Source organism: Microtus pennsylvanicus, chromosome 1 (genome assembly GCF_037038515.1).
Source record: "Microtus pennsylvanicus isolate mMicPen1 chromosome 1, mMicPen1.hap1, whole genome shotgun sequence".
Taxonomy (NCBI): Eukaryota; Metazoa; Chordata; class Mammalia; order Rodentia; family Cricetidae; genus Microtus; species Microtus pennsylvanicus.
Genome location: NC_134579.1, coordinates 146,637,592 through 146,660,224, shown reverse-complemented (window position 1 = coordinate 146,660,224; position 22,633 = coordinate 146,637,592). Strand labels below are relative to the sequence as shown.

The 22,633-nt window shown below is 51.1% G+C and overlaps 3 protein-coding genes across 4 annotated transcripts; 1 reads left to right on the top strand and 2 right to left on the bottom strand.

Moving 5' to 3' along the window:
- The first annotated feature begins 4,376 nt into the window (after positions 1–4,376).
- Trim28 (tripartite motif containing 28) lies at positions 4,377–11,274 on the top strand. The gene is made up of 17 exons (XM_075991679.1): positions 4,377–4,863; positions 5,156–5,268; positions 5,459–5,591; positions 8,068–8,203; positions 8,284–8,400; positions 8,472–8,586; positions 8,689–8,835; positions 8,928–9,042; positions 9,118–9,224; positions 9,323–9,359; positions 9,447–9,492; positions 9,579–9,834; positions 9,925–10,244; positions 10,327–10,450; positions 10,535–10,621; positions 10,701–10,838; positions 10,930–11,274. The coding sequence occupies exons 1-17, from the start codon at positions 4,518–4,520 to the stop codon at positions 11,104–11,106; spliced, it is 2,514 nt and encodes an 837-aa protein (XP_075847794.1). The 5' UTR covers positions 4,377–4,517; the 3' UTR covers positions 11,107–11,274.
- Positions 11,275–11,975: 701 nt separating this feature from the next.
- On the bottom strand, positions 11,976–14,862 carry Chmp2a (charged multivesicular body protein 2A). 2 transcript variants are annotated; one of them, XM_075992062.1, is made up of 6 exons: positions 14,704–14,862; positions 13,885–14,098; positions 12,594–12,773; positions 12,393–12,523; positions 12,249–12,310; positions 11,976–12,178 (listed from the first exon to the last, which is right to left on the bottom strand). In XM_075992062.1, exons 2-6 carry the CDS (start codon positions 14,050–14,052, stop codon positions 12,051–12,053), a joined length of 669 nt encoding a protein of 222 aa, XP_075848177.1. In that variant the 5' UTR covers positions 14,053–14,098; positions 14,704–14,862; the 3' UTR covers positions 11,976–12,050. The 2 variants fall into 2 exon arrangements, with proteins under 2 accessions (XP_075848177.1, XP_075848185.1); XM_075992070.1 differs by having other exon boundaries at positions 14,570–14,716.
- Positions 14,863–15,327: 465 nt separating this feature from the next.
- On the bottom strand, positions 15,328–22,610 carry Ube2m (ubiquitin conjugating enzyme E2 M). The gene is made up of 6 exons (XM_075992095.1): positions 17,637–22,610; positions 16,637–16,731; positions 16,485–16,523; positions 16,281–16,384; positions 15,929–15,992; positions 15,328–15,840 (listed from the first exon to the last, which is right to left on the bottom strand). The coding sequence occupies exons 1-6, from the start codon at positions 17,743–17,745 to the stop codon at positions 15,700–15,702; spliced, it is 552 nt and encodes a 183-aa protein (XP_075848210.1). The 5' UTR covers positions 17,746–22,610; the 3' UTR covers positions 15,328–15,699.
- Positions 22,611–22,633: the final 23 nt, after the last annotated feature.

Sequence of the window (22,633 nt, the reverse complement as noted above, 5' to 3'; positions counted from 1 at the left end):
ACTCACAGAGATCCGCCTGCCTCTGCCTCCCAAGTGCTGGGATTAAAGGCGTGCGCCACCATCGCCCGGCCCTCCTTTTGCTTTTTGAGTGGGTTCCAATAATTGTTGTTATGTTTGCTGACCTGAGGCTTTTACCCTCTCAGCTTCTGTGAATTCTTTTGCTTGCTTTCTTTCTCTTTGGTTTTTTTTTTTTTTTTATGAGACAGGGTTTTTCTGTAGCCCTGGTTATCCTGGAACTTACTCTGTAGACCAGAGTGACCTCAAACTCACAGAGAGATCTGCCAGCCACTGCCTCCCGAGTGCTGGAATTAAAGGCATGTGCTACCACGCCTGGCCACCTTGTACCTTTTTGTTTCCTTTTGCTTTGTCTTGAGACAGAACCTCTGTTTTGTAGCTCTGACTGTTTTTGAATTTGCTTTGTCCAGCAGGTTGGCCTTGAATTTACAGAGAGTTACCTGCCTCTGCCTCCCTAGTGCTGGGAATCTGCCAACACACCTGGCTGCTTTGATTTTATTTATTCATTTATATTTATATGCGTATTTATAATTTATAATATACAGTCTGGACTATTTCACACTCAAAGAGATCTGCCTTCCTCTTCTTCCCAAGTGCTGGCATTAAAGATTTTGTTTTTCTTCAAGACAGAATTTCTTTGTAGCTTTGGAGCCTGTCCTGGAACTAGCCTTGTAGACTAGACTGGCCTTGAACTCACAGAGATCTGCCTGCCTCTGCCTCCTGAGGGCTGGGACTAAAGGTGTGTGCTACCACCACCACCACTTGGCTACTATTTTTTTATAATTTATATAAGTAATTTATTTCATTTAGCAACCTAGGAAGCATTTGGCCATGGCCTTTTGCAGTCAGTGTCGCTGGGACGTGAGTGGTGTGACTGGTCCTGTAGTTGAAGTGCTTGCTTGCCTTTGCTAGGCATTGCTCTCTGACATCATTGGTTTCCTTCCCAGCAAACTGGCCTGGTGTGTGAGCATGGCTTCTTTTTAAAAAATATTTATTTATGGATATGAGTGTTCTATTTACATGTATGCTAGCATGACAGAGGAGGGCATCAGATAGAAGAGGGCATCAGATCCCATTATAGATGGTTGTGAGCCACCATGTGGTTGCTGGGAATTTAACTCAGGACCTCCAAAGGAGTAGGCAGTGTTCTTAACCACTGAGCCATTTCTCTAGTCCGAGCATGGTTTTTGATATACCTGATTTAATGTGTATTCTCCTCATAGTACAGTCAAGACTATCAAATGCTGATTTGATTTATATGGCGTTGACGTTCACAGCCACCATAGATTGTCTCCTTTCCATCCATCATGTTTGAATTTTGAGGTGGGTTTGTTAGCTACTTCTGTCCAAATGAATGCATAAGATTCCTCATCCTATGCCCCTTAAAAAATATTTAAACAAGGTTCCACTGTGGGACGGAAAGGCAACATGGTACAATCAATGCTGCTGTTCACATGTCCTAAGCCTGGGAATCTGATGAGCAGTTGCTGGCATAAGTAATCCTGAAGGCTTTGGTGTCCTTCTTTCTGTCTAGGTGTCTGTCTGATTTCAGTATTCTTTTTTTTTTTTTGGTTTTTCCATACAGGGTTTCTCTGTGTATCCCTGGCTGTCCTGAAACTCACTCTGTAAACCAGGCTGACCTCGAACTCACAGAGATCTGCCTGCCTCTGTCTCCTGAGTGCTGGTATTAAAGGCGTGTGCCACCACCGCCCAGTTATCCGAGTTTATCTGATGATGGGTCCTATATACATACATTGACTTTCTTTGTATTTATTACTTTTTGTTTTATTTATGTATTTTGATTTTTTTTCTTTTTTAAAAATAATTTTATGTGTAGAAGAGTTTTGTCTTCATGTATGTATTTGTACCACATTTGTGCTTGGTGCTAGAGGGAAGTGAGAAGAGGGCATTAGATCCTGTGGAACTGGAGTTACAGATGGTTGTGAGCCTCCATGTGGGTACTGGGACCTCTGGGTCTCGGCAAGAGTTGCAAGAGCTCTTAATCCTTTTGTTTTGAGGCAGAGCCTCATTCTGTAGAAGAGGCTGAGCGGAACTCACTATGTAACCCACACTGACTTCAGATTTACTGTATAAACCTGCCTCAATTAACTGTGTGTAACTTTTACTTTTTTGGTTGTTGTGGCAGAGTAGTATGTATCCCAACTTGACTTTACTGCATAGCACAGGCTGTCCTTGAACTCCTCCAGTTCTGTCTGCTTCTCCAGTGCTGGGAGCACTGGTACCTACCAATGCACTGGGCTCCCACCTGTGTCCGTCCTCCTTGTGGGCTTTAGCACCTATTTCTAGTTACAGGGTTCTTCACTGTTTGTGGACAGTGTCTAATAGTTACTTCTATGCTTTCTACCAATTAACTCTTTAAAATATTTAGATTGCCGCGGGTGTGGTCGAGCAGGCCTTTAATGCCAGCACTCGGGAGGCGGGAGAATCTCTGTGTATTCAAGGCCAGCCTGGGCTACAGAGCGAATTTCAGGACACTCAGGACTGTTACACTGAGAAACCCTGTCTTTGAAAAAGAAATGAAAAAAGTAATTCCAGCCAGGCAGTGGTGGCGCACTCCTTTAATCCCAGCACTCGGGAAGCAGAGGCATGTGGGCACTCCTTTAATCCCAGCACTCGGGAAGCAGAGGCATGTGGGCACTCCTTTAATCCCAGCACTCGGGAAGCAGAGGCATGTGGATCTCTGTGAGTTCGAGGCCTGCCTTGTCTACAAGAGCTAGTTCCAGAACAGGCTCCAAAGTTACAGAGAAACCCTGTCTCGAAAAACCAAGAAAGAAAGAAAAGAAACACAAACAAACAAACAAACAAACACCAAAACCAGTTTTGAACTTGTGTCTGGTACCCTAATGTCTGCTCCAGTGGTCTAGTTAGACTTGGTTCACAGGCTCCCTATCTTGGTCATTCTGGAGAACAGCTATGGGTGGAGCTGTGAAATACTCCGCAAATAGTTCTACACTTGCTGCTTGCTTCTCCATCTTCCAGATAATGCCCTTATTTTCAGAGGTAGGAAGTGAGAGTCCAGCGGCTGGGTCTGGTGGGGGCGTGGCCCGCCGACTGGTGAACGCTGAACTGCGGAGGAACAAAGGCTGGGGCGGGGACAAAGCCCTGGGCCCCCAGCCCGATTGGGAACAAAGGCCACCCGGGACAATGGCGGGACACTCCTCGCCTCTTCGTTTCCACGTGGGCAACACCTGGTCCCGCGCGAAGATGCGGCCTCCAGCTGTTGCGAACCCTGGAGCTACTAGAGTGGTAGTCCACCCCAGACTAGAGCCCGAGGGTCCTCATGGCACTGCCAGGCAGCAGAGGCATTCACCCTCAGCAGGGAGTGGAATAGGAAGGGGGACAGATTGCCCTTTTCATGCTAATCCTGTTTCTGAAATTCTAGCCACGTGATCTTGCTAGCCTCTTCCTCAGAATAGATTCTTTATCGTAGATCCCGCTCCTCTCCTCAGGCAGGTCCTGATTCCAGGTCCTGTTCTTCCCCTCAGATAAGATTCACCAATCTGATTCAGCTTTTATTCCTCTACATTAAACGTTCAGTTCGCCCACCTCCAAAAAAACGCCATCAAAATCAGGCTAGCAGATGGCTAATACAAGAAGGGGCTATCGAGGGACAGGGCAGAGTTTTACAGAGTGGCTTCTCAATAGCTCTCTGTGATCTACGGTTTGAAACCTTGGGCAACTTTCTGCTTCCCGAGTTTAACAATAAAAAAGTTTGGGTTAAGACCGCCTCCGCGTTCCGGCGGGAACTTCCTTCCTGCTAAAGACCCCGCGCCCCCTCCACCTGGGCTCAGTCTCTTTGCTCCGCCGTAGCCCCGCCCCCTCCCTATTGTCCCGCCTCTCTTCCCCGACTATAGGACAGGTTGAGGCTGCAGACGTCGCCACGCCTGCTGAGGAGGCGGGCCTACGGTGCAGCTTTGCACGACTCGCACGCTGGAACACACTGGGGTCAGCCTTGGTGCACCGTGCCTGGTCCCGGGAGGCGTCGCGCATGCACTCTGCTGGTGAATCCCGCACCCGCGGACTCGCTAAATAGGCCCTGGAAGGCCGGCCGCGAGTAGAAGGGAGGGCACTGGCGCGTGCGTAATCTGCCTGCGCCCCGCCCCCGGGCTGCGGTGCTCTACGCGCGTGCGCGGCGTCGTCGGCGCCAGATATTTCTGTCCCGCCTCCAGGCCGCGTCTCTTTCTGCGAGCGGCGCGCGTTCGGGCGGTTGTTAGCAAGTCTTGCGGCGCGCGTCTCAGCAGCAAAGGAGGAGGCGGCGCGGGTGGCGCCGTCGTCTGCAGAGAGGCCAGTAGCCAGCGGCTCGGCCGCATCGCGGCTGCGCCCGGGGCGCGGCGGGCGTCGGCCCAGGAGACGCGTGGCGGCGCTCGGCCTCGCGGCAGCAGCGACTGCCTAACCGTTGGCGGCGAGCGCTCTTGCGCCTGCGCAGCGGGCTCCGCGCCCCTCCTCCCCTGGGCGGCCCCCCACCCCCCGGCGGCGTGTGAATGGCGGCCTCGGCTGCGGCTGCGGCTGCGGCGGCCTCGGCCGCCGCGACGGCCTCGGCGGCCTCTGGCAGCCCCGGCTCAAGCGAGGGCCCGGCGGGCGGTGAGAAGCGCCCTGCCGCCTCTTCAGCCGCCGCGGCCTCTGCATCCGCGTCGTCGCCCGCGGGGGGCGGTGGCGAGGCGCAGGAGCTTCTGGAGCATTGCGGCGTGTGTCGGGAACGTCTGCGGCCTGAGCGGGAGCCTCGACTGCTGCCCTGCCTGCATTCGGCCTGTAGTGCATGCTTGGGTCCCTCCGCACCAGCCGCAGCGAATAATTCGGGGGATGGCGGCGCAGCGGGCGACGGCGCTAGTGAGTGCTGGGTGGCCAGGTGCCCCTCCCCCTCCTCGCAGCCTGTGCTTGGGTCTGCGCCTGTGCGAGAGTTTGGGGGGCCCGGGTAGGGTCAGGCTTGGTGATTTACTGGGGAACGGACTCTTGGCCTCTGTGCGTTGCGTGTAGCTTGGTCTGGACCTGAGATAGATACAGAGTGTGATAGGAGATGGGGAAATAACGTCAAGGAAGGAGAATGTTTGTGGTTTAGCCTTTGAGTGGGAGGCATAGCTTAGGTGAGAGTCCAGTATTTCACACATTTTTGTCTCAGCAGTGGTGGATTGTCCAGTGTGCAAGCAGCAGTGCTACTCCAAAGACATCGTGGAGAATTATTTTATGCGTGATAGTGGCAGCAAGGCTTCTTCTGATTCACAGGATGCTAACCAGGTGTGTTCTGGGGGAGAGAAGGGGGTCATGTTCTTTTCCGGAGCCTTATCACTAGCTTCCTTCGCTGGTTCAGGATGCAGTCTCAGTTTATGGGAGGGCAATGAATTTTGAATTTTAGGGTGCATTTTCTGGATGTAAATGTGGGTCTGCTGGGTGGTTCTGCCTGTTGTAACCCTCTGTTCTTTTATAGTGCTGCACTAGCTGTGAAGATAATGCCCCAGCCACTAGCTATTGTGTGGAGTGCTCTGAGCCACTGTGTGAGACCTGTGTGGAAGCCCACCAGCGGGTGAAGTACACTAAGGACCACACTGTGCGCTCCACAGGTATGTGAAAATTTGGAGGCTGTTGGAGCTGCCCCCTTACGTCTTTTATTTGCCTAAAATTCCTGCTCACTGGATAACTGGGTTTCCAAGGACTTGACAGGGAACTCAAAAAGTTACTGGTTTCAGGAGTGCATGCTCTAGGGGAATGTGTGTAGCCCCCTCCCCCTTTGGATTTTTCAAGATTGTTCTCTGTGTCCTTGGCTGGCCTGGAACTCTCTGTACACCAGGCTGGCCTTGAACTTCTTGAGATAGCCTGCTCTCTGCCTTCAGAGTCCTGGGATTAAAGGCGAGCACCACATGTGTAGGAGTTGCAGTCAATACAAAGAATTGGATTGAGCCAAGATTGTCTCGGAAGACTTGGGAGAGAGCAAGTGGTTTCTGGTAGATAGCATAAGTACCTAGTGAAATCAAAATGGAAGTGACTCTGGATTTGGATGGCACTTGACTTTAGACTGCTTGGAAAGTAAGGGCTCTGTAAGGGTTTCTTGACAGGTTGGTAAGGCTTTTTTGGGCCATCAGTTGAGGGTGTCTTGGCATGATTTAGCAGTGAGCCTTAAGCATCTTCCCTTAAGGCTAATGTTCAGACATCTAGGATTTTATGGTGTATGGTGACTTGGGTATGGAATAGATCTTGTTTTATGGGCTTGGTCTAGATTCCTTAGGAGAAGCTTTTTGGTGTGGTAGTTCCTCTCACCCCAGAGGGCATTGTGATGGTGGTAGTGGAAGTTAGTGGACATGAGAAGCCAGAGGGATAGATAGGGATCTGCAGGTTCTACTTAATAACCCTTACAGGACAGATCAGGGCTACTGCAGTGGGTAGTGACATTAAGAAAGCCAAGGCCTGACTGGCTTGTGTTCTACTAGTACGTAGTTTGGACTTGGTTAGTACAGCCTGAATTGGAGTAAAGGGACTAATAATATAGGTCTGTTACTTTCTGTTTTTGTGAGACATTCTTATTTTAGCTGAGGCTGACCTGAGACTCTTGATGTTCCTTCCATATCTCCAAAGTGCTTGATTAAAATAGGCTCTTGCCAGTATGCTTAATCTCCCCACCCTTTATGATTTTTTTTGAGATGGTTTTTCTTTTAACAGCCCTATCTGCCCTGGAACTTGGTAGAACTGACTGGCCTCAACTCAGATGCCTTTATCTCCCAGGTGCTAGAATTAACGGAGTGTGTTGCTACGCCTAGCTTTAACTCACCCTGTAGACCAGGCCTTCATTCTGCTTCCTCAGTGCAAGGATTAAAGTGTGTTGCCACACCCAGCTCTTTGTATTTTGAGATAAGGTTTCAGTACAGCTCTTCCTATCTTTTAAATCACTACCTAGACCAGACTGACCTTCACATTTACAGATATCTTTTTTTTAATTTTTTTTACTTATTTATTATGTATACAATATTCTGTCTGTGTGTATGTCTGCAGGCCAGAAGAGGGCACCAGACCTCATTACAGATGGTTGTGAGCCACCATGTGGTTGCTGGGAATTGAACTCAGGGCCTTTGAAAGGGCAGGCAATGCTCTTAACCACTGAGCCATCTCTCCAGCCCCCACATTTACAGATACTTGCTTAACAATGCCTCCCAAATGTGGGATTAAAGACCTTTTTTTTTTTTTGAATTTTTGAGGCAAGGTTTCTTCATTTCTCAGTAGCTTTTTGGTTCCTGTCCTGGAACTAGCTCTTGTAGACCAGGCTGGCCTCCAACTCACAGACCCGCCTGTCTCTGCCTCCCGAGTGCTGGGAGATTAAAGACCTCTTTGAGGAGAGATAGCTCAGTATGTAGTTCTGGCTGACCAGTTAATTAAATTGGTGTCAAAAATCAGATCTGTCGCCGGGCGGTGGTGGCGCACGCCTTTAATCCCAGCACTCGGGAGGCAGAGGCAGGCTGGTCTCTGTGAGTTCGAGACCAGCCTGGTCTACAAGAGCTAGTTCCAAGACAGGCTCCAAAACCACAGAGAAACCCTGTCTCGAAAAACCAAAAAAAAAAAAAAATATCAGATCTGTCTGCCTTTGTTTGCTTCCTGGGTTATGTCTAGCCTCTTTTCAAGATAAGTCTCACATAAAGACAAGTCTGGCTTTGAATTCAATTTATGTAGCTCAAGTTGCCTTTGAATTTGTGGTCATCTTTCCTGGGTGCAGATAATGTAATTAGATTTTTAACAATGAGGAGTTACTATACTAGTGTTTTGGTGTCTAGGCATCATTAACCCAAGCCCTCAGCACCATATAGGGTTAGGGTTAGGCATGATTTGTTGGCAGGCAGAAAGATAAGCAGGAAATAGAAGTTTCTTCACAAGCTTGTAATCCATTATGATGGATAGTGTGATCATCTGGGAGCAAAATGTTCTGTTGTTGATCTAGGTTTAATAGGCAGCCTAGGTTATAGCATGAACTAGAACTAAATGGTCACAACGCTTTTGTCTGCTGCTGCTTAAGTTTTAGATGGCTAAGGGCATGATTTTCTTCCTATTTTCCAGGGCCTGCTAAGACTCGAGATGGTGAACGCACAGTCTATTGTAGTGTGCACAAGCATGAACCCCTTGTGCTGTTTTGTGAGAGCTGTGACACTCTGACCTGCCGGGACTGCCAGCTCAATGCTCACAAGGACCATCAGTGAGTTTCAAGTCATACTGTGTAGGTGGATGCCATCATTTCCAAGTTGAGCATGCAGGCTCACTTTTTTGTGGTTTCAGGTACCAGTTTTTGGAAGATGCAGTGAGGAACCAGCGTAAACTGTTGGCTTCTCTGGTGAAACGGCTTGGGGACAAGCATGCCACACTGCAGAAAAACACCAAGGAGGTTCGCAGCTCGTAAGTGTGGGTGCCAAGGCTATTGGGTTCCCAGGGCAAGGTTTCCTGGCTTAACTTGTCTTGTCTATTAGGATCCGCCAGGTATCTGATGTGCAGAAGCGTGTCCAGGTTGATGTCAAGATGGCCATTCTGCAGATCATGAAGGAGCTGAATAAGCGGGGCCGAGTACTGGTTAATGATGCCCAGGTAAGCCTTATCCTGCTGACATGACACCATCCAGGGTGTAGAGAATGAGCCTAGTACTCATTGTTTTGCGTTTTAGCTGACACTGTTCTTTTGGACTTGCAGAAAGTGACAGAGGGGCAACAGGAGCGTCTGGAGCGCCAGCACTGGACCATGACCAAAATCCAGAAGCATCAGGAACACATTTTGCGATTTGCCTCTTGGGCTTTGGAAAGTGATAACAATACAGCCCTCTTGCTTTCTAAGAAGCTGGTGTGTAGTGGTGGGCTTTAGGTGGCCCCTTCAGTACCTTTGGGACCCTGTAAATTGCAAGTGGGCTCATGTGCTACCTTTTGCCCCATTAGATCTATTTTCAACTGCATCGTGCTCTCAAAATGATTGTGGATCCTGTGGAGCCTCATGGTGAAATGAAGTTTCAGTGGGATCTCAATGCTTGGACCAAGAGTGCCGAGGCTTTTGGTACGTTGTTTGTCTTGCTTGACCTGGGAGCATCCTAGGCAGTACTGCACCTACTGAGGATTCTTTCTCTTTCAGGCAAGATTGTGGCTGAGCGTCCTGGTACAAACTCCACAGGTCCTGGACCTATGGCTCCTCCAAGAGCTCCAGGGCCCCTAAGCAAGCAAGGCTCTGGCAGCAACCAGGTAAGCTGGGGAGAGGAGCCAGGAAAGGGGTGAGGGCCATAGGGTGCCATGGCATACATACTTAACTACTGATCACACATTCATTGTTCTGTCTCTAGCCCATGGAGGTACAGGAGGGCTATGGCTTTGGGTCAGGTAAGTAGTTTTGCCTGGGGAGTTAGTTGGAAGGGCTTGGGGAGTACCCTGTTTGTCTATTCTGCCACCTCTTTATCTTCTGAGCAGATGATCCATACTCAAGTGCAGAGCCACATGTGTCAGGCATGAAGCGGTAAATATGGCAACCCATTGGAGTAGGTGGGTATAGTACTGGTGTGGTAGGGATGCATAGGATCTCATGACAATGTGTTCTTACAGGTCCCGCTCTGGTGAGGGAGGAGAGGTAAGTGGCCTCATGCGGAAGGTGCCACGTGTGAGCCTTGAACGCCTGGATCTGGATCTCACTGCTGATAGCCAGCCACCAGTCTTCAAGGTCTTTCCTGGAAACACCACTGAGGATTACAATCTGATTGTTATTGAGCGGGGTGCTGCAGCAGCAGCAGCTGGTCAGGCTGGGACTGTTCCCCCAGGAGCTCCTGGTGCCCTACCCCTGCCTGGCATGGCCATTGTCAAGGTGAGCCTGTCTTCCATCACAGGACGGTGACACCTCTTAGCTGACACCTCTTAGCGCAGATTTGGTAACAGCACTTCAACTGTCTTACAGGAAGAAGAGACAGAAGCTGCTATTGGAGCCCCACCTATTGCCACTGAGGGTCCTGAGACCAAGCCTGTGTTGATGACTCTGGCTGAAGGCCCTGGGACTGAGGGACCACGCCTGGCTTCACCTAGTGGCAGTACTAGCTCAGGCCTGGAAGTGGTGGCTCCTGAGGGTACCTCAGTCCCAGTAGGGGGACCAGGTATCCTGGATGACAGTGCCACTATCTGCCGCGTCTGCCAGAAGCCAGGTGACCTGGTCATGTGCAACCAGTGCGAGTTTTGCTTCCACCTGGATTGCCACCTCCCTGCCCTGCAGGATGTTCCAGGGTATGTGTGAGGCTGGGCTGGATCAAGATAGATCATGGAGAGCTGAATGTTTGTCATCATTTACATCTACTCTTCTCCCTAGGGAAGAGTGGAGTTGCTCACTCTGCCACGTGATCCCTGACCTAAAGGAGGAAGATGGAAGCCTTAGCCTGGATGGATCAGATAACACTGGTGTGGTTGCTAAGCTCTCACCAGTCAACCAGCGGGTAAGGGCTGAATGCTTAGATGTTGGGTGGCCCAGTGGCTGAAGCCCCCTCCATCCTTTAACTGCCATCTCTTGTGCCGTCTAGAAATGTGAGCGCGTCCTTCTGGCCCTGTTCTGCCATGAACCCTGCCGCCCCTTGCACCAGCTGGCTACTGATTCTACATTCTCCATGGTGAGTTCCAGAACGCAGGAGAGGTTGGGATGTCAAGAAGTGGTGTATCCCCTCATGCCAATGTTGTGTCTCCCTGTAGGAGCAGCCTGGTGGTACCCTAGACCTGACCCTGATACGTGCTCGCCTTCAAGAGAAGCTGTCACCCCCTTATAGTTCTCCCCAGGAGTTTGCCCAAGATGTGGGCCGCATGTTCAAGCAGTTCAACAAGCTGACTGAGGTGAGCCTGCAGAATGAACGCGGGAGGGTGGGGATGGGGGAGGAAGGAGAAAGCCAGGACCTACTCACTGTTGTCCTCTTAAATCGTCCAGGACAAGGCGGATGTGCAGTCCATCATCGGCCTGCAGCGCTTCTTTGAGACGCGCATGAATGATGCCTTCGGTGACACCAAGTTTTCTGCTGTGCTGGTAGAACCACCACCGCTGAACCTTCCCAGTGCTAGCCTAAGTTCTCAGGAGCTGTCCGGTGGCCCTGGGGATGGTCCCTGAAGCTGGAGCTCTTATGGTCAGCCCGGTCAAGCTCTGGTCTCTGTCCTTTTACCCCATACCCTCTCCTCCTTTGGTGGCCTGACTCCTGTTCTTGGTGGCCCTGTCCTCCAGTCCCTCTTCACAAAATGGTTTTTACTTCTGTGGATTTAATAAAAACTTCACCGAGTCGCTTATGCCTCAAGTTGTTTTGGGGACTCTCCTGCCTGCATTCCACCATACCAAACTTCCCCAGGGGACCTTCTCTGACGGAATGAAGTACTGGTACACTATCTCTGATGAGTCTTGGGTTGAGGTCTCAGGCTACCATGTGCCTCCCAGTGACCAGATAGGAAATCTGGACCTGAAGCTACTCAGCTACCAGTTTGTACTATAAGTGGGTTGTTTACTTTTTGCCCCCTACCCACAGGGTTTGGCTTTCCTGGAACTCTAAAGCCAGGCTGGCCTTTAACCCAAGACCTGCCTGCCTCTTGAGTGTTTGCATTATTCACACCCGGCAGGAATTTGTTGCTTCTTGCTTAGGATCCTGACACAAGTTTGTCATTGACCCCTGGTTTGACAATTGCCAGTTGAGCCCCATTCTGACCCCAATTTGGCTGACAGTCACTATATCTATTGGCATGTTATAATTTAGTATTAGGCTATGGGTCAAACCTTGTTGGGTCGGTAGATGGAGGTTCGCATTACCAGGATGCTACCCACCCACTTATGGTTGGGCTTTGTAGTCTGTACTACAACTCAGTAGACCAGGCTGGTCTTGAACTTGGAGATCTGCCTGCCTCTGCCTCCTGAGTGCTGGGATTAAAGGCGTGAGCTGCCACTGCCATCTCTTATTTGTTTTATTATATGGGGAAACTCACAGCCTTGGGAAATTATGTCCAAATTTCTTTTATTTCAGAGGGGCACAGGGTAAAGACCCTGAGCGTACAGTCCATTTGGAGAATTGTTCAGTCCCTGCGAAGGTTCTTGAGCCTCTCTTCCAGGTCTGCATCAGCATCAGCCAGGGCTGAGGCTGTGGCCTCTGCTTTCTTCCCACCAGCAGCCACACTGAGTGAGCCACCAGTGGAGGGGAGGTCTGCAGAGAGAATTGAGGGTCAAGGGCTGTGGCTGAGCTTTGGGTGGGGAAAAGGGTTTGGAACACTCACTTGATAGCTCATCTGTGAGGCTCAGTCCTAGCTCATCCAGGACCTGGGACACAACAGCATCACTAGGAAAGAAGGATAACTCATGAGGGCTATGAATGGTAAGAGACCTGGAAAACATCCCTGCCTTCCTGTTACTTTCCATACCTCTCCTCTTCATCTTCCTCATCACCCATGGCGTCATCGATGGCATCATTCATCATCTCTTCCTTCATGTCCATGATCTCTGCCTGCCGTTCAAACTCCATCATGATCTTCTGAATCTGGGGTAATTTCAGCTGGAAGAATGGGGAGGGTAAGCTGCCTGCAGGTCAATGGGGATGAGAAAGTAGATTGAGAGGGACAAACCTGTCTGTTCATGGTGCCCATGGCCTTAGTAACACCCTTCATGGCTTGTGCCATTGAGTTGTTGGATTTTAGAGTCTGTATCTTGAGGGACACAGCCTGGATGTTGGCCCGCATCAACACAAACTTGCGTACATATCGCCGGGTTCGCACTAGGTCTTTTGCCATGATTCGAACAGCATCCTTCAGAGTGGATAAGAGAAAAAATTATGAAGCTGTGAGGTTACGCTTTAAGAAGACTAATGGAAATTAACCTGAGTGATCACTTCTTCAAAAATCTCACCTTCCTCTCAGGGATATCACTCCAGCCACGTATATAGTAGCTCAGAGTAGCCTACTGGCAGTTCTGTCTCTGCTTCCCTAATGCTGGGACATGGGCCACTACATCCACTTATTCAGGCATCTCTGTAATCTGGTCCTTAAGTGCAGGAAGACAGCAGGTCTAGGCTCAGTCCTTATCCCTGTTCCCTTCTATGCTCAGAGTCACTTCTTAGACTTACATAACTCTTCTCAGTTTTGACTCCTAGACTAGACCAAAATCTGCCCTGGGCAAGGGACTCTGGTAGAGAGCCTTGCCTGACATGCACAATATTCTGGAGTCTAAGCCCTGGCACTGAAGAAAACAAAATACTTAACTCTTCTGTGTCACAGAGCCTATGTATGCCTCAGACTGTTTCTAGAACCACATGCAAACCTATCCAAGGTCCAGCTTTCATTCCTTACTTAAATGTTAATGTTGCTGGAACACGCAAGGAAATGGTACCTCTAACTAACTGTTTATACCAGCCTACCTCCCATCCTCACTGGTCATTTGTTTTGAAATTTTTTTTTTGCGTCAGGGTTTCTCTGTGTAAATTCTAGCTGTCCAGGAACTCACTTTGTAGACTAGGGTGCCCTTGAACTCAGATCTCAGCTTCTGTCTCCCAAACGCTGGGATTAAAGGTGTGTGCCACACTACCTGGCTCTCACTGGCCTTTTTGATAAGGCACATTAACTCAATCCTTCATCCTGGCTCACACTACAGCCTCCTATTCTGTTTGGCTCACAACCACTCAGGTATTGTGCTCTCCCAGTTTGCTATGGCTACCATTTGTTGTCTGCTTGATGCATGCACTTCTTAAGCTAGCTTCTCTGCAGGCTCACTCATTGCACTTCTATTAAGAAGTCTTCCCAGACAGCCCAAAGTAGGGAACTCCTGTTCTACCCTTCACTCAACTTCTTCCACTGTCGTACTTACAATAGTGGCTGAGATGGCATCTTGCCTTGTCGCAGCCCTTGACCACTTGGCACTTACCATCTGGCCTTGCTTTGCCATCTTTTTGATATCCGCAATGATTTTCTTTTCCTGGGTTTCTAGCTTCTGCCGCTCCCTGTCCAGCTCCCTCATGGCTCGGTTCAGGGCCCTCTGGTTTTGACGAAGGAGTTCCTCTGGCGTCTTCCGGCGCCCAAACAACAGGTCCATAGTGGTAGGACTCCACCAGTATGACTGGGTCAGACTTCAGACCTAGCTGTAGGATGCGGGGCCCAGGCAAAAGGCAGAAGTAGGGTCCTGTAAGTGGTTAGGACCTGGGAACTGGGGGTATATATGAGTAGTCAAAAAGAATTTGGACTAGAAGTGAGAACGGCCAGAACTAAAGTTATCCACTTCTTTGGCTCAGGCGCACCCCCTCCGCCCGCCCTGCTTTTAGACAGTAGGGCAGAATTAAGGGTGTGGTTCAGGAGTATTCCAGGGACCCAGACGTGAGTGACGCTGAGGTGTTTAAGTTCAGTCAGGAGAGGATGGTTGTGGGGGCCCCTCAACAAGGGAGAACAGGATGGGGTAGGTTCTGAAACATAAGGTGGAAGTTGGGCCCTAAGGTGGGGCAATGAATTTGAATGATGAGGGATCCTGCCTCCCCGGGGTAGAAGTGGCATTCTACACCCAGGACGTGACAGAGACACGGAGGGCAGGTCTTGGGGATGTAGAGGAGCCTGCATACCGAGGGCAGGCAGAGGTGGGGACCTCGTTGACGAGGGCAGGGTCGGGCAGACTGCGCGACATCCGATACCCCAGCCGAGAAGTCCTCCTACGCTGCCGCCCAACCGGGACTGCGGCCCAGCAGGGGCCACTCACCGGAGCCGAGAGCGCGATGGGCTTCCGCTTCCGGGTCACGCCCCTTACTCTGCAAAGCCTTGTGTCCCCACCAACGACAGCCCCTCGGTTCGGTAGCTTCTGCCGTCGCCGCCGTTTCCGGATTAAACGGCCTGACGTCACAGGTCCCACCCTCTCCCGGAATGCTGGGAAGTGGCAGCACGCACGCGCACAACCAGAAAACGGGCGCATGCGCAAAATGACCCACACCTCTGCGGAACTCACAAGTCCCACCCTAATAACCCTTGCAGGCCCCGAGCAGGAATGCAGCACGAAGGCACCTTTGGCCTATTCATTCTGGAAGAGCCACACTCCACCCTTCTTTGGGCGGTTCATTCAGGGAATCTTAGCAAGTGCGAAAACTGGCAGGAGCCAAATCGGCGGGCCCTCACATGGCATAAAGGGGCAAGCCTGGAGATGATTTGTAGCTTCTTTATGTTGGTGTAAATGCCAGGAACCGAAATTAGCCGATTCTTCCATTGCTTGCTCCTCATCCCAGTGAGTGGTCCCACTCAACCCAAGGACACAGTTGCCACACACTTCATCACAGACGTCGGAGGACCTCACTTGTCCCTCCCAACCCACAGAAGGAAGAGGCAGAGGCCATGCAGTAACATTCCCCTTTAATAGCCTGGTGGGACCTCCAGTGGTGGTGGGGTGGGTTGCTTGGGCCCAGCGACCCAGGCCCATTGCCCACTTACCCCACAGTCAAGAGTGGGGTGTTGGACAGCACCCAGCGGGAGGGGGGGCGCTAAACAAGCCAATTCATTTCCCATCGCTGAGCAGGTCGGGAGGAGGTAGCGCCGACCATAATCACGTGGTGGTTAAAAAAAAATAACTAGGGGCAGGTGACAGGAAGGAGAGGCAAGGCCAAGGCAGGAGCCAAGGCTACCCCACACACCCTACCCGGGCCCCCAATAAATATTTGCAGGGGATGCCTGGGCTGGTAACCCTGGCAGGGATGGGTATTTGCTAACCCTATTTCAGGCAGCGCTCGAAGTAGGTGGACCCGATGTAACCACCTCTCATGGAGCGCTGCACGTTTTGTTCAAACAGCCGCCGGTTGTTCTGCAGGACCTCGGCAGCCTCCTTGTTCAGTGGGTCCTCGGGGTTGGGCTCCTGTGGCCAGCACAAGCGGAAGTTAACAGGCAAGAGAGGTACGTAGATGGCCAACAAACCCTCAGCCTCAAATGCCTCTCTTACTCACCAAGAAGAGATACTGCAGGCCATAAATTATGGAGTTTATCGTAAGGACTGGCTTCCAGTCCTCTCTGTGGGCAGAGAGCATCAAGGTTATCACGGGTTGGTGAGTGGGAGGCTGCCACAGGCCCTGCTAGTACCAAACAGGTCAGGCCCACAGGAGGCTCCTAACACTGAAGAGGTGAGAAAGGGGTAGGGTATGGAACAGGGCAGGCCATGGAGAAAGCCCAGGTCGGGCTGTTAGGAAGGCAACTTGGAAATGAAAAGACAGAGAAACACAGACCATAAAGGAGACAAAAGGCTGAGAGGATGCAAGGAAGGCAGGCCTGGGGAGGGAGAGGCAAGGCAGTGCCCATCACCTGAGGATGTTGAGGCAGACGTTGCCCTCGAGGTCAATGTTGGGATGATAAACCATTGTCTCACACTTCACCTTGGGGGGATCATGAGGATAACCTTGTCCCACCTGGCCCCAGAGAAAGAGAAAGGAGACGGGTGTGTGTTTTGACTATGCCTCAGCTGCTGCTGCTTCTCCACAGAGTCCCCTCTGTCCACTTGGGACTCACCTTAAAACTGAACACAAACTTCCCACTCTTGTAGAAGCCCTGGGAGAGGAAGGGGAGAATGAATTAAGACCCTACTCTTAGGGTTCCCTATTCTCTATGGGGCTACCCCTGGTCTGTTCTTGGGAACCCTGCCATGCTTATTTTACTCTTACCTCATCAGGACAGATAACCAGCTTGAAGTTGAGGAGGTCGTCTGGGTCTGAGAAGCTGATGTCACAAGTCTTAGGCAGGTTCAGCTCGTTAATGTCTGGGTTTGGGCAGCAGAGAGAGGGAGAGGAAACAGGTGAAAGAAAGGCGGTAGGTCTGGGCAGGTGTCAGAACTCCCAAGTCCTCCTGGATCTGTGTGGTGTGCTTTATTTACATCTCAGTCTGTACTATACACTCTCCCCACTTTTCAGTCTCTACATAGTACCCCACATACAAACATCTTCAGTTGTAACTGGGACAGGGAAAACCCTTATTACCCTCCTAAATCCCCCACCACAAGTTCACATAACACAGTCCCCAAGAACCTCTATTCCTACAACCCTGGTTTCCAAGAAGCCCTGAGCATCTAAACCCGAGGCTCTCGAATCATGCTCTCCACTCACTACTGTGTACCTGTGCATCCTAACTCAAGGACCACTGACCCTTCCGACACTACATCATCTCTTCTCATCAACCATCCAACCTCCACTGTCCTTCCTCTTCTCCGGGTTATTCCATTTGACTCCCGAGACTTCCAGCATGGTAGCTTAAATTGACCCTCACTCCCATTTTTTAGTCACCTTTCCTCCCTCCCCTTCACCTCCAACTCAAAACTGCTCTGCCCGACCCCTGAGTCCTGGGCTACAAGTCCTCAATATAATATATTAAACCGTTTCCTAATTATCTCCAGTTCACAACCTTCACCTTATCTTCATAGCCCGTGAAGCAAAGTTTCCGTCTGACTCCCAAACTATCCCCTTCCCCTAACAGATTCCGGGCACCTAACACTCCAGGCCTTAGTATTCCAACGCCCCAAACCCGGCCCCAATCGCTGACCCTCCCTAGTGACCGCACCCCCGTTCCGCACCTCAACCCTCGAACCCTGACTTCCGATACTCCCACCTCAGAGGCTGCATTTTCACACCCTGGTCCCTGACTTCAAACGCGGGGTCCCGACCCCCCTACCCTTTTGGATCCGGAGCTGCGCCGCCGACGCCTTCTTGCTGCTGCCCTTGGTGCCGCCGGCCGACTCCTCCTCCTTCTTCTGCTGCTTCAGCGAGAACAGCTTGATCATCCTGCCGCCGCCGCCGCCGCAGCCGCCGCGGGGCCCGGGACCCCGGCCACCCGGCCCCCCGGCCGCCTCCTGCGCCTCTTCCGCTTCTCGGACCCGCTGCCGCGGCCTCCTCCGCTGCCGCCGCCCGGCCTGCCGCTCTGCTCCGCGCCCACCACACGGCCCGCCTCGGCTTCCGTAGTCCGGCTCCTGGCCTGGCTTAGCGCCTCGGGTGAGTTCGGAGGCGCTCGGGAGGACTCGGCGATCCTCGGCCCCGCCCCTGCTTCGGCCCCCGCGCCCTTCTTCCCGCCCCCCCTTCCGCTCAGGTCTTGCGAGGCCCCGCTGTGGCTGAGGACGCCGGCCTTCCCGGGTCCGCCGCTCTCCCGCCTACTTGTTCCCTTTGCGAGGAGGCTGTGGTGAGGTGGAAGGAGGAGGTGACAGCCGCGCTGACGGTGGCAGGGTACCGGTGGAGGCTTAGCTTCCGCGGCAGGCGCGGCTGCTATGCGGAGGTCGGCAACGGCCTCGGGCGCCCCGCCGCTTCGGCACTTTCCGCCGCGTGCCTGCTTCGGTTCTTCCTGTCCCGGTTGCGTTCTGCGCCTGCGCAACCCTTGCAGCCCCCAGGTTGCTCCTCGTCGGAGTTTGGGGATCGGTCTTCTTCGGTTAAGCTCGGGTATTTCCGTTTGCGGAGGTGACTATTCGGCGGTCCAGCGGGTACTTCCTGGGATGCACAGCAGAGTAGGAAGCGGTGCTTGCAACCATTTTTTGAGCGAGGCGGGTAGTGGCCGTTTGGTTTTTGGTGGTTCCATCCAATCTTGCGCTTAGGCGGAACGCAGCGGGAACGGGCTAAAATGGATCTTGCTCTATGTGGACTCAGCAAAGGCAGAGCCTGGGCATTATAAGGGACGTTGTCTGAGCCCCTTAATCCCTTCGCAAACTCAGATTCCGATTGATGTAGATTAGCTTAAAACTCTTTATTTTTCTGGAGGTCGAGGCATCAGGTTCGATTGAGCTCAGGCGTTCAAGGACATACTAGGCAACAAACACATCGAGGCCCTTGTTCCTTAAAATAGATTTCTAGTGTGCAACAGGGAGTGAGCGCCGTGTAGTTTTACGATCCAAGGTGGACGTGGGTACAGTGTCTATAGCTGCGGTCTAGAGACCAGCAGAAGTGGCCTTGTGCCTCTGGCAGATCTAGCTTGAGTCAGCTCGCATCCAGTCACAATTTAGGATATTTGGGAGGCAGAAGGAAATAGCTTAGGATGAGCCAGTGTCTTTCGACTGTCATCTAGGAAACCAGCAAGCAGCCACGGTGGATGTTAGGCTTTTCTGCGCTGTTCTGGTCACCGCTTGAAAAACATACCTAGAACAGGTTGGGACTACGTCTTTATAAAGCAAAGGCCCTTCTTTGCCATCTGGCATATCATTCATACCACCAAGCATGAACCACGATTCTACGTTTGGGTCTTTGTACACCCTTGCTGGCAGCGCCCTAATCTTCCTGACCTATTTTTGTTTGTTTTGTTTTTCAAGATGGTTTCTCTGTGTAGCCCTGGCTGTCCTGGAACTCACAGAGATCTGCCTGCCTCTACCTCCCGAGTGCTGTGATTAAAGGCCACCACCACCACCCTCTCCTCCTGACCTTTTAAGTCTAGTCCCCGTTCAGCCCTGTCATCTCAGTGGCCCACCCCCAGCAGCCTTTTTTGACTTTATCATTAAAAGCTGAGAGAAGTTGGGGCCAAGGATGGGGACTCAGCTTGGGTTTGATGCCAACCTGGCCTACACCATCTGCCCTGACCTCAAGCCCACACTGAGACCCAGAGAAAAACAATCACTCCAGAACTACTCTTTACCGTTCCTCAGGTGCACAGCTTTATGCTGATTATTGTACAGCTGCTGCTTTTGTGGCTTTACCTTTCTTCTTCCACCCAATACCCAACCCTCGCCCAAACTCAGCAGGTAGTCCAAGCTGACCTTGAACTCACATTCTCTGCTGCAGTTTTCGGTGTGCTGTGCTCATAGGTGCTCACAGGTACGTCCCTCCTGGCCCTCCCAGGGTCTCAGGACTAAATGGGCTTGGGCTATTTGTAGTCCTGCAGTTCTACAGTGTTGTAGTACTTCCCTGCCTGTGTCCTTTCCCCACTGCTCAGATTCTAAAGTCTGCTTATCTTGGTTCAGGATCTTCCTTGGTTTTTGTTTTGTTTTGTTTTTTGAGACAGGGTTTCTCTTTGTATCTTTGGAACTTGTCCTGGCACTCACCCTGTGAACCAGGCTGGCCTTGGGAACTCATAGAGATCTGCCTGCCTCTGTCTCCTGAGTGCTGGATTTAAAGGCGTTTGGTTCAGGATCTTTGCTGGTCTGTGAGGTAGAAGAGAACACTGAAAATTACGGGGACCCAAGAAAGGGATAGAACTTCTGACCCTGGAGCCTGGTTGAACCCTCTTTTCATGCATAAGCAAGAATGCCAGTACAAACCAGGTGCTGGTGGCACACGTCTTTAATCGCAAGCACTCGGGATTGTAATTCCTACAATGTTTTTAGGAATCTCACCAGAAACTCCATTTACAGGGCAAGGACGTGTACTGAACCTGTACACTTTAGTAGCTTTTGTTTTACCTTATGAGATGATAATTCCATCCAAGGCTTGTCTGGAGCTGGTAGGAAAAGGTTTCTTAGGTTTCTTAGCAACCCTTTGAAATGTAATTTGAGAGCCACCCAAAAAGGTATTTTATGTAGCTAATGCTAAGACAGTTGAGACTCTTCCTTGAAGATCCCACATCCATTATTCCCCCCACCCCCATTCTTCCATGGAAAACACATCCACACTTGGTTAAGTCATTTTGAGCACTTCTCTCATGCTTAAAGCTTATTTACAATAGTTTAATAAAATCTCCAACTTTGCATCATACTGGCTAGGGCTGAAATTCTTTTCTGCATTGGAACCATGAATCTCAGTTTGGTCTGAGTCCATATCTCCATAAGATGAAGGGTGTTCCATGGGCCGCTAAGTGGCCTCATGGAGCTGTGTCTTTGTCCCATCACAACTGACAGTTGGAGGGAACAAGGGAGTGTCACAGGGACCAGGGATTCCCCCTGCCCTCACTCTGTCGCACAGGATCAGCCTCTGACTTGGTTTGGCTTGTTTATTTTCCTTGAGGCCAGATCCCGGTTTTGGGTGTCATGAAGTGGCAGGAACAAGTGAAGCAGCTTGGACATGCAGACCTTAAAATGGTGTTCCTGGGACCTCCCAGAACCGGTCTGACAACTACCCAGAGAAAGACCTCAACCTGGGTTTAGGGCTCAAGCTGAATGAATTGTGGTAAATGGGTCTTCTTTGACTACTTGCACCCCAGTAATCCATGGGAGGGGGCAGCTGTGTCAAAGTCATAGATGGAAGGGAAGGTGGCTATTGAAAGGAGGAAATGGCATGGGACACCAGGCCTGAAGTGTCCAGGGTCATGCAAACTGTTATCAGCTGTATATCCTGTCACTTCTTGCAGAATGCACTCCTGAAGAATCCCCAGTGTGAAGGAGACCCCTGTAGAGCTATGAACAGAGCCATGGTGGAAGGGCCTGTGGTTGGAGTGAGGGGAACAGAATCCAGAGGATCGAGCAACTGGTCCTGAAGTCTGTGCTCCACAATTCGGGGTCTCACTCATTCCTTCTTAGTACCTGTTAGTTGCAAACCCAATGAGGACAAGAAAATACTGAAATGTTTGAGTTTCCAGGTTAAACCTCCCAATCTGGTGTTTATCTTATGGCACCTCCCATGTTCACTCGGTGCCCATCCTGCTGGTGGGAAGAAAGCTTTGCCTTTCTGCTTATGACTGTTTCAGGGGTTCAGGGTGGGGTGCTGTTAGGAGGAAAGTGAATGGACAGTGGGTTTGGGCACAGGGAAACAATGTCATGGGAGTTGCTGGTATTGACTTAGCAAGATGGAGGGCACAAGAGGTGGGCAATCCCTTTGGAGGCTCTGGAATGTGGTGAGAGTATCAAGGCACCACGAGATCCTGCCTCTGGGCATCGCTGCAGGGTGGGGACTCCACAGAGGCCTTTCAACCTGCTGCTCTGAGAAACAGGGTGCCACAGGGGCTGAGCAGAGTGGCCTTGTGGCCCTTCACCAGCCAGACTCTTCACCTGGCAGCCAAGGCCCTTGTGGTAATAGTGTACACACTACCTAGAGTCAGGCCTTCTAGCTCTCTGGAGAGAAGGGCCCTGAAGGTCCTTAGGATTCTCAATCACCGTGGCCCAGGATGAGCAATGAGTGGCTCCTCCCCCCAAAGCTTTACCTCCTTGACAGTTCATTACTTTAAAAATGTAAAGCACTAGGAAGCTGCCAGAGATCTTCACTGCTAAGCCTGCCCACTTTTCTGAGTTCTAGCTCAAAAAGCATAACTTTTCTTATCCCCCTCTCTTTGAATACTCGCTAAAGTCCTAAGTGTGCTTATCTTCTTACTCTGGACGTTCTCACCTTCTCCGATAACTCCAGCCCTGCTGCTCCCATCCAGCTGATTGCTGACAACCACAGCTGAACCTTCCTGCTTCCTGGGACCCTGACTCCAATGGCATGCTTCTGTCTTCCTCTTTCCCTCTCTTTCCTGTCCATTTCTCTCTTCTCAGCTGCAACCAAGATTTGTTTTTCTCTCCAACTCATAAAATGGTCTTTAAAGCAGAAGGCATTGATCCCAGGGCCTGGTGAATGTTAGACAAACAACCCATCCATAAACTACATTCCTAGCCCTCTTTTAAAGGCTCTCCCCCGCCGGGCGATGGTGGCGCACACCTTTAATCCCAGCACTCGGGAGGCAGAGGCAGGCGGATCTCTGTGAGTTCGAGACCAGCCTGGTCTACAGAGCTAGTTCCAGGACAGGCTCCAAAGCCACAGAGAAACCTTGTCTCGAAAAACCAAAAAAAA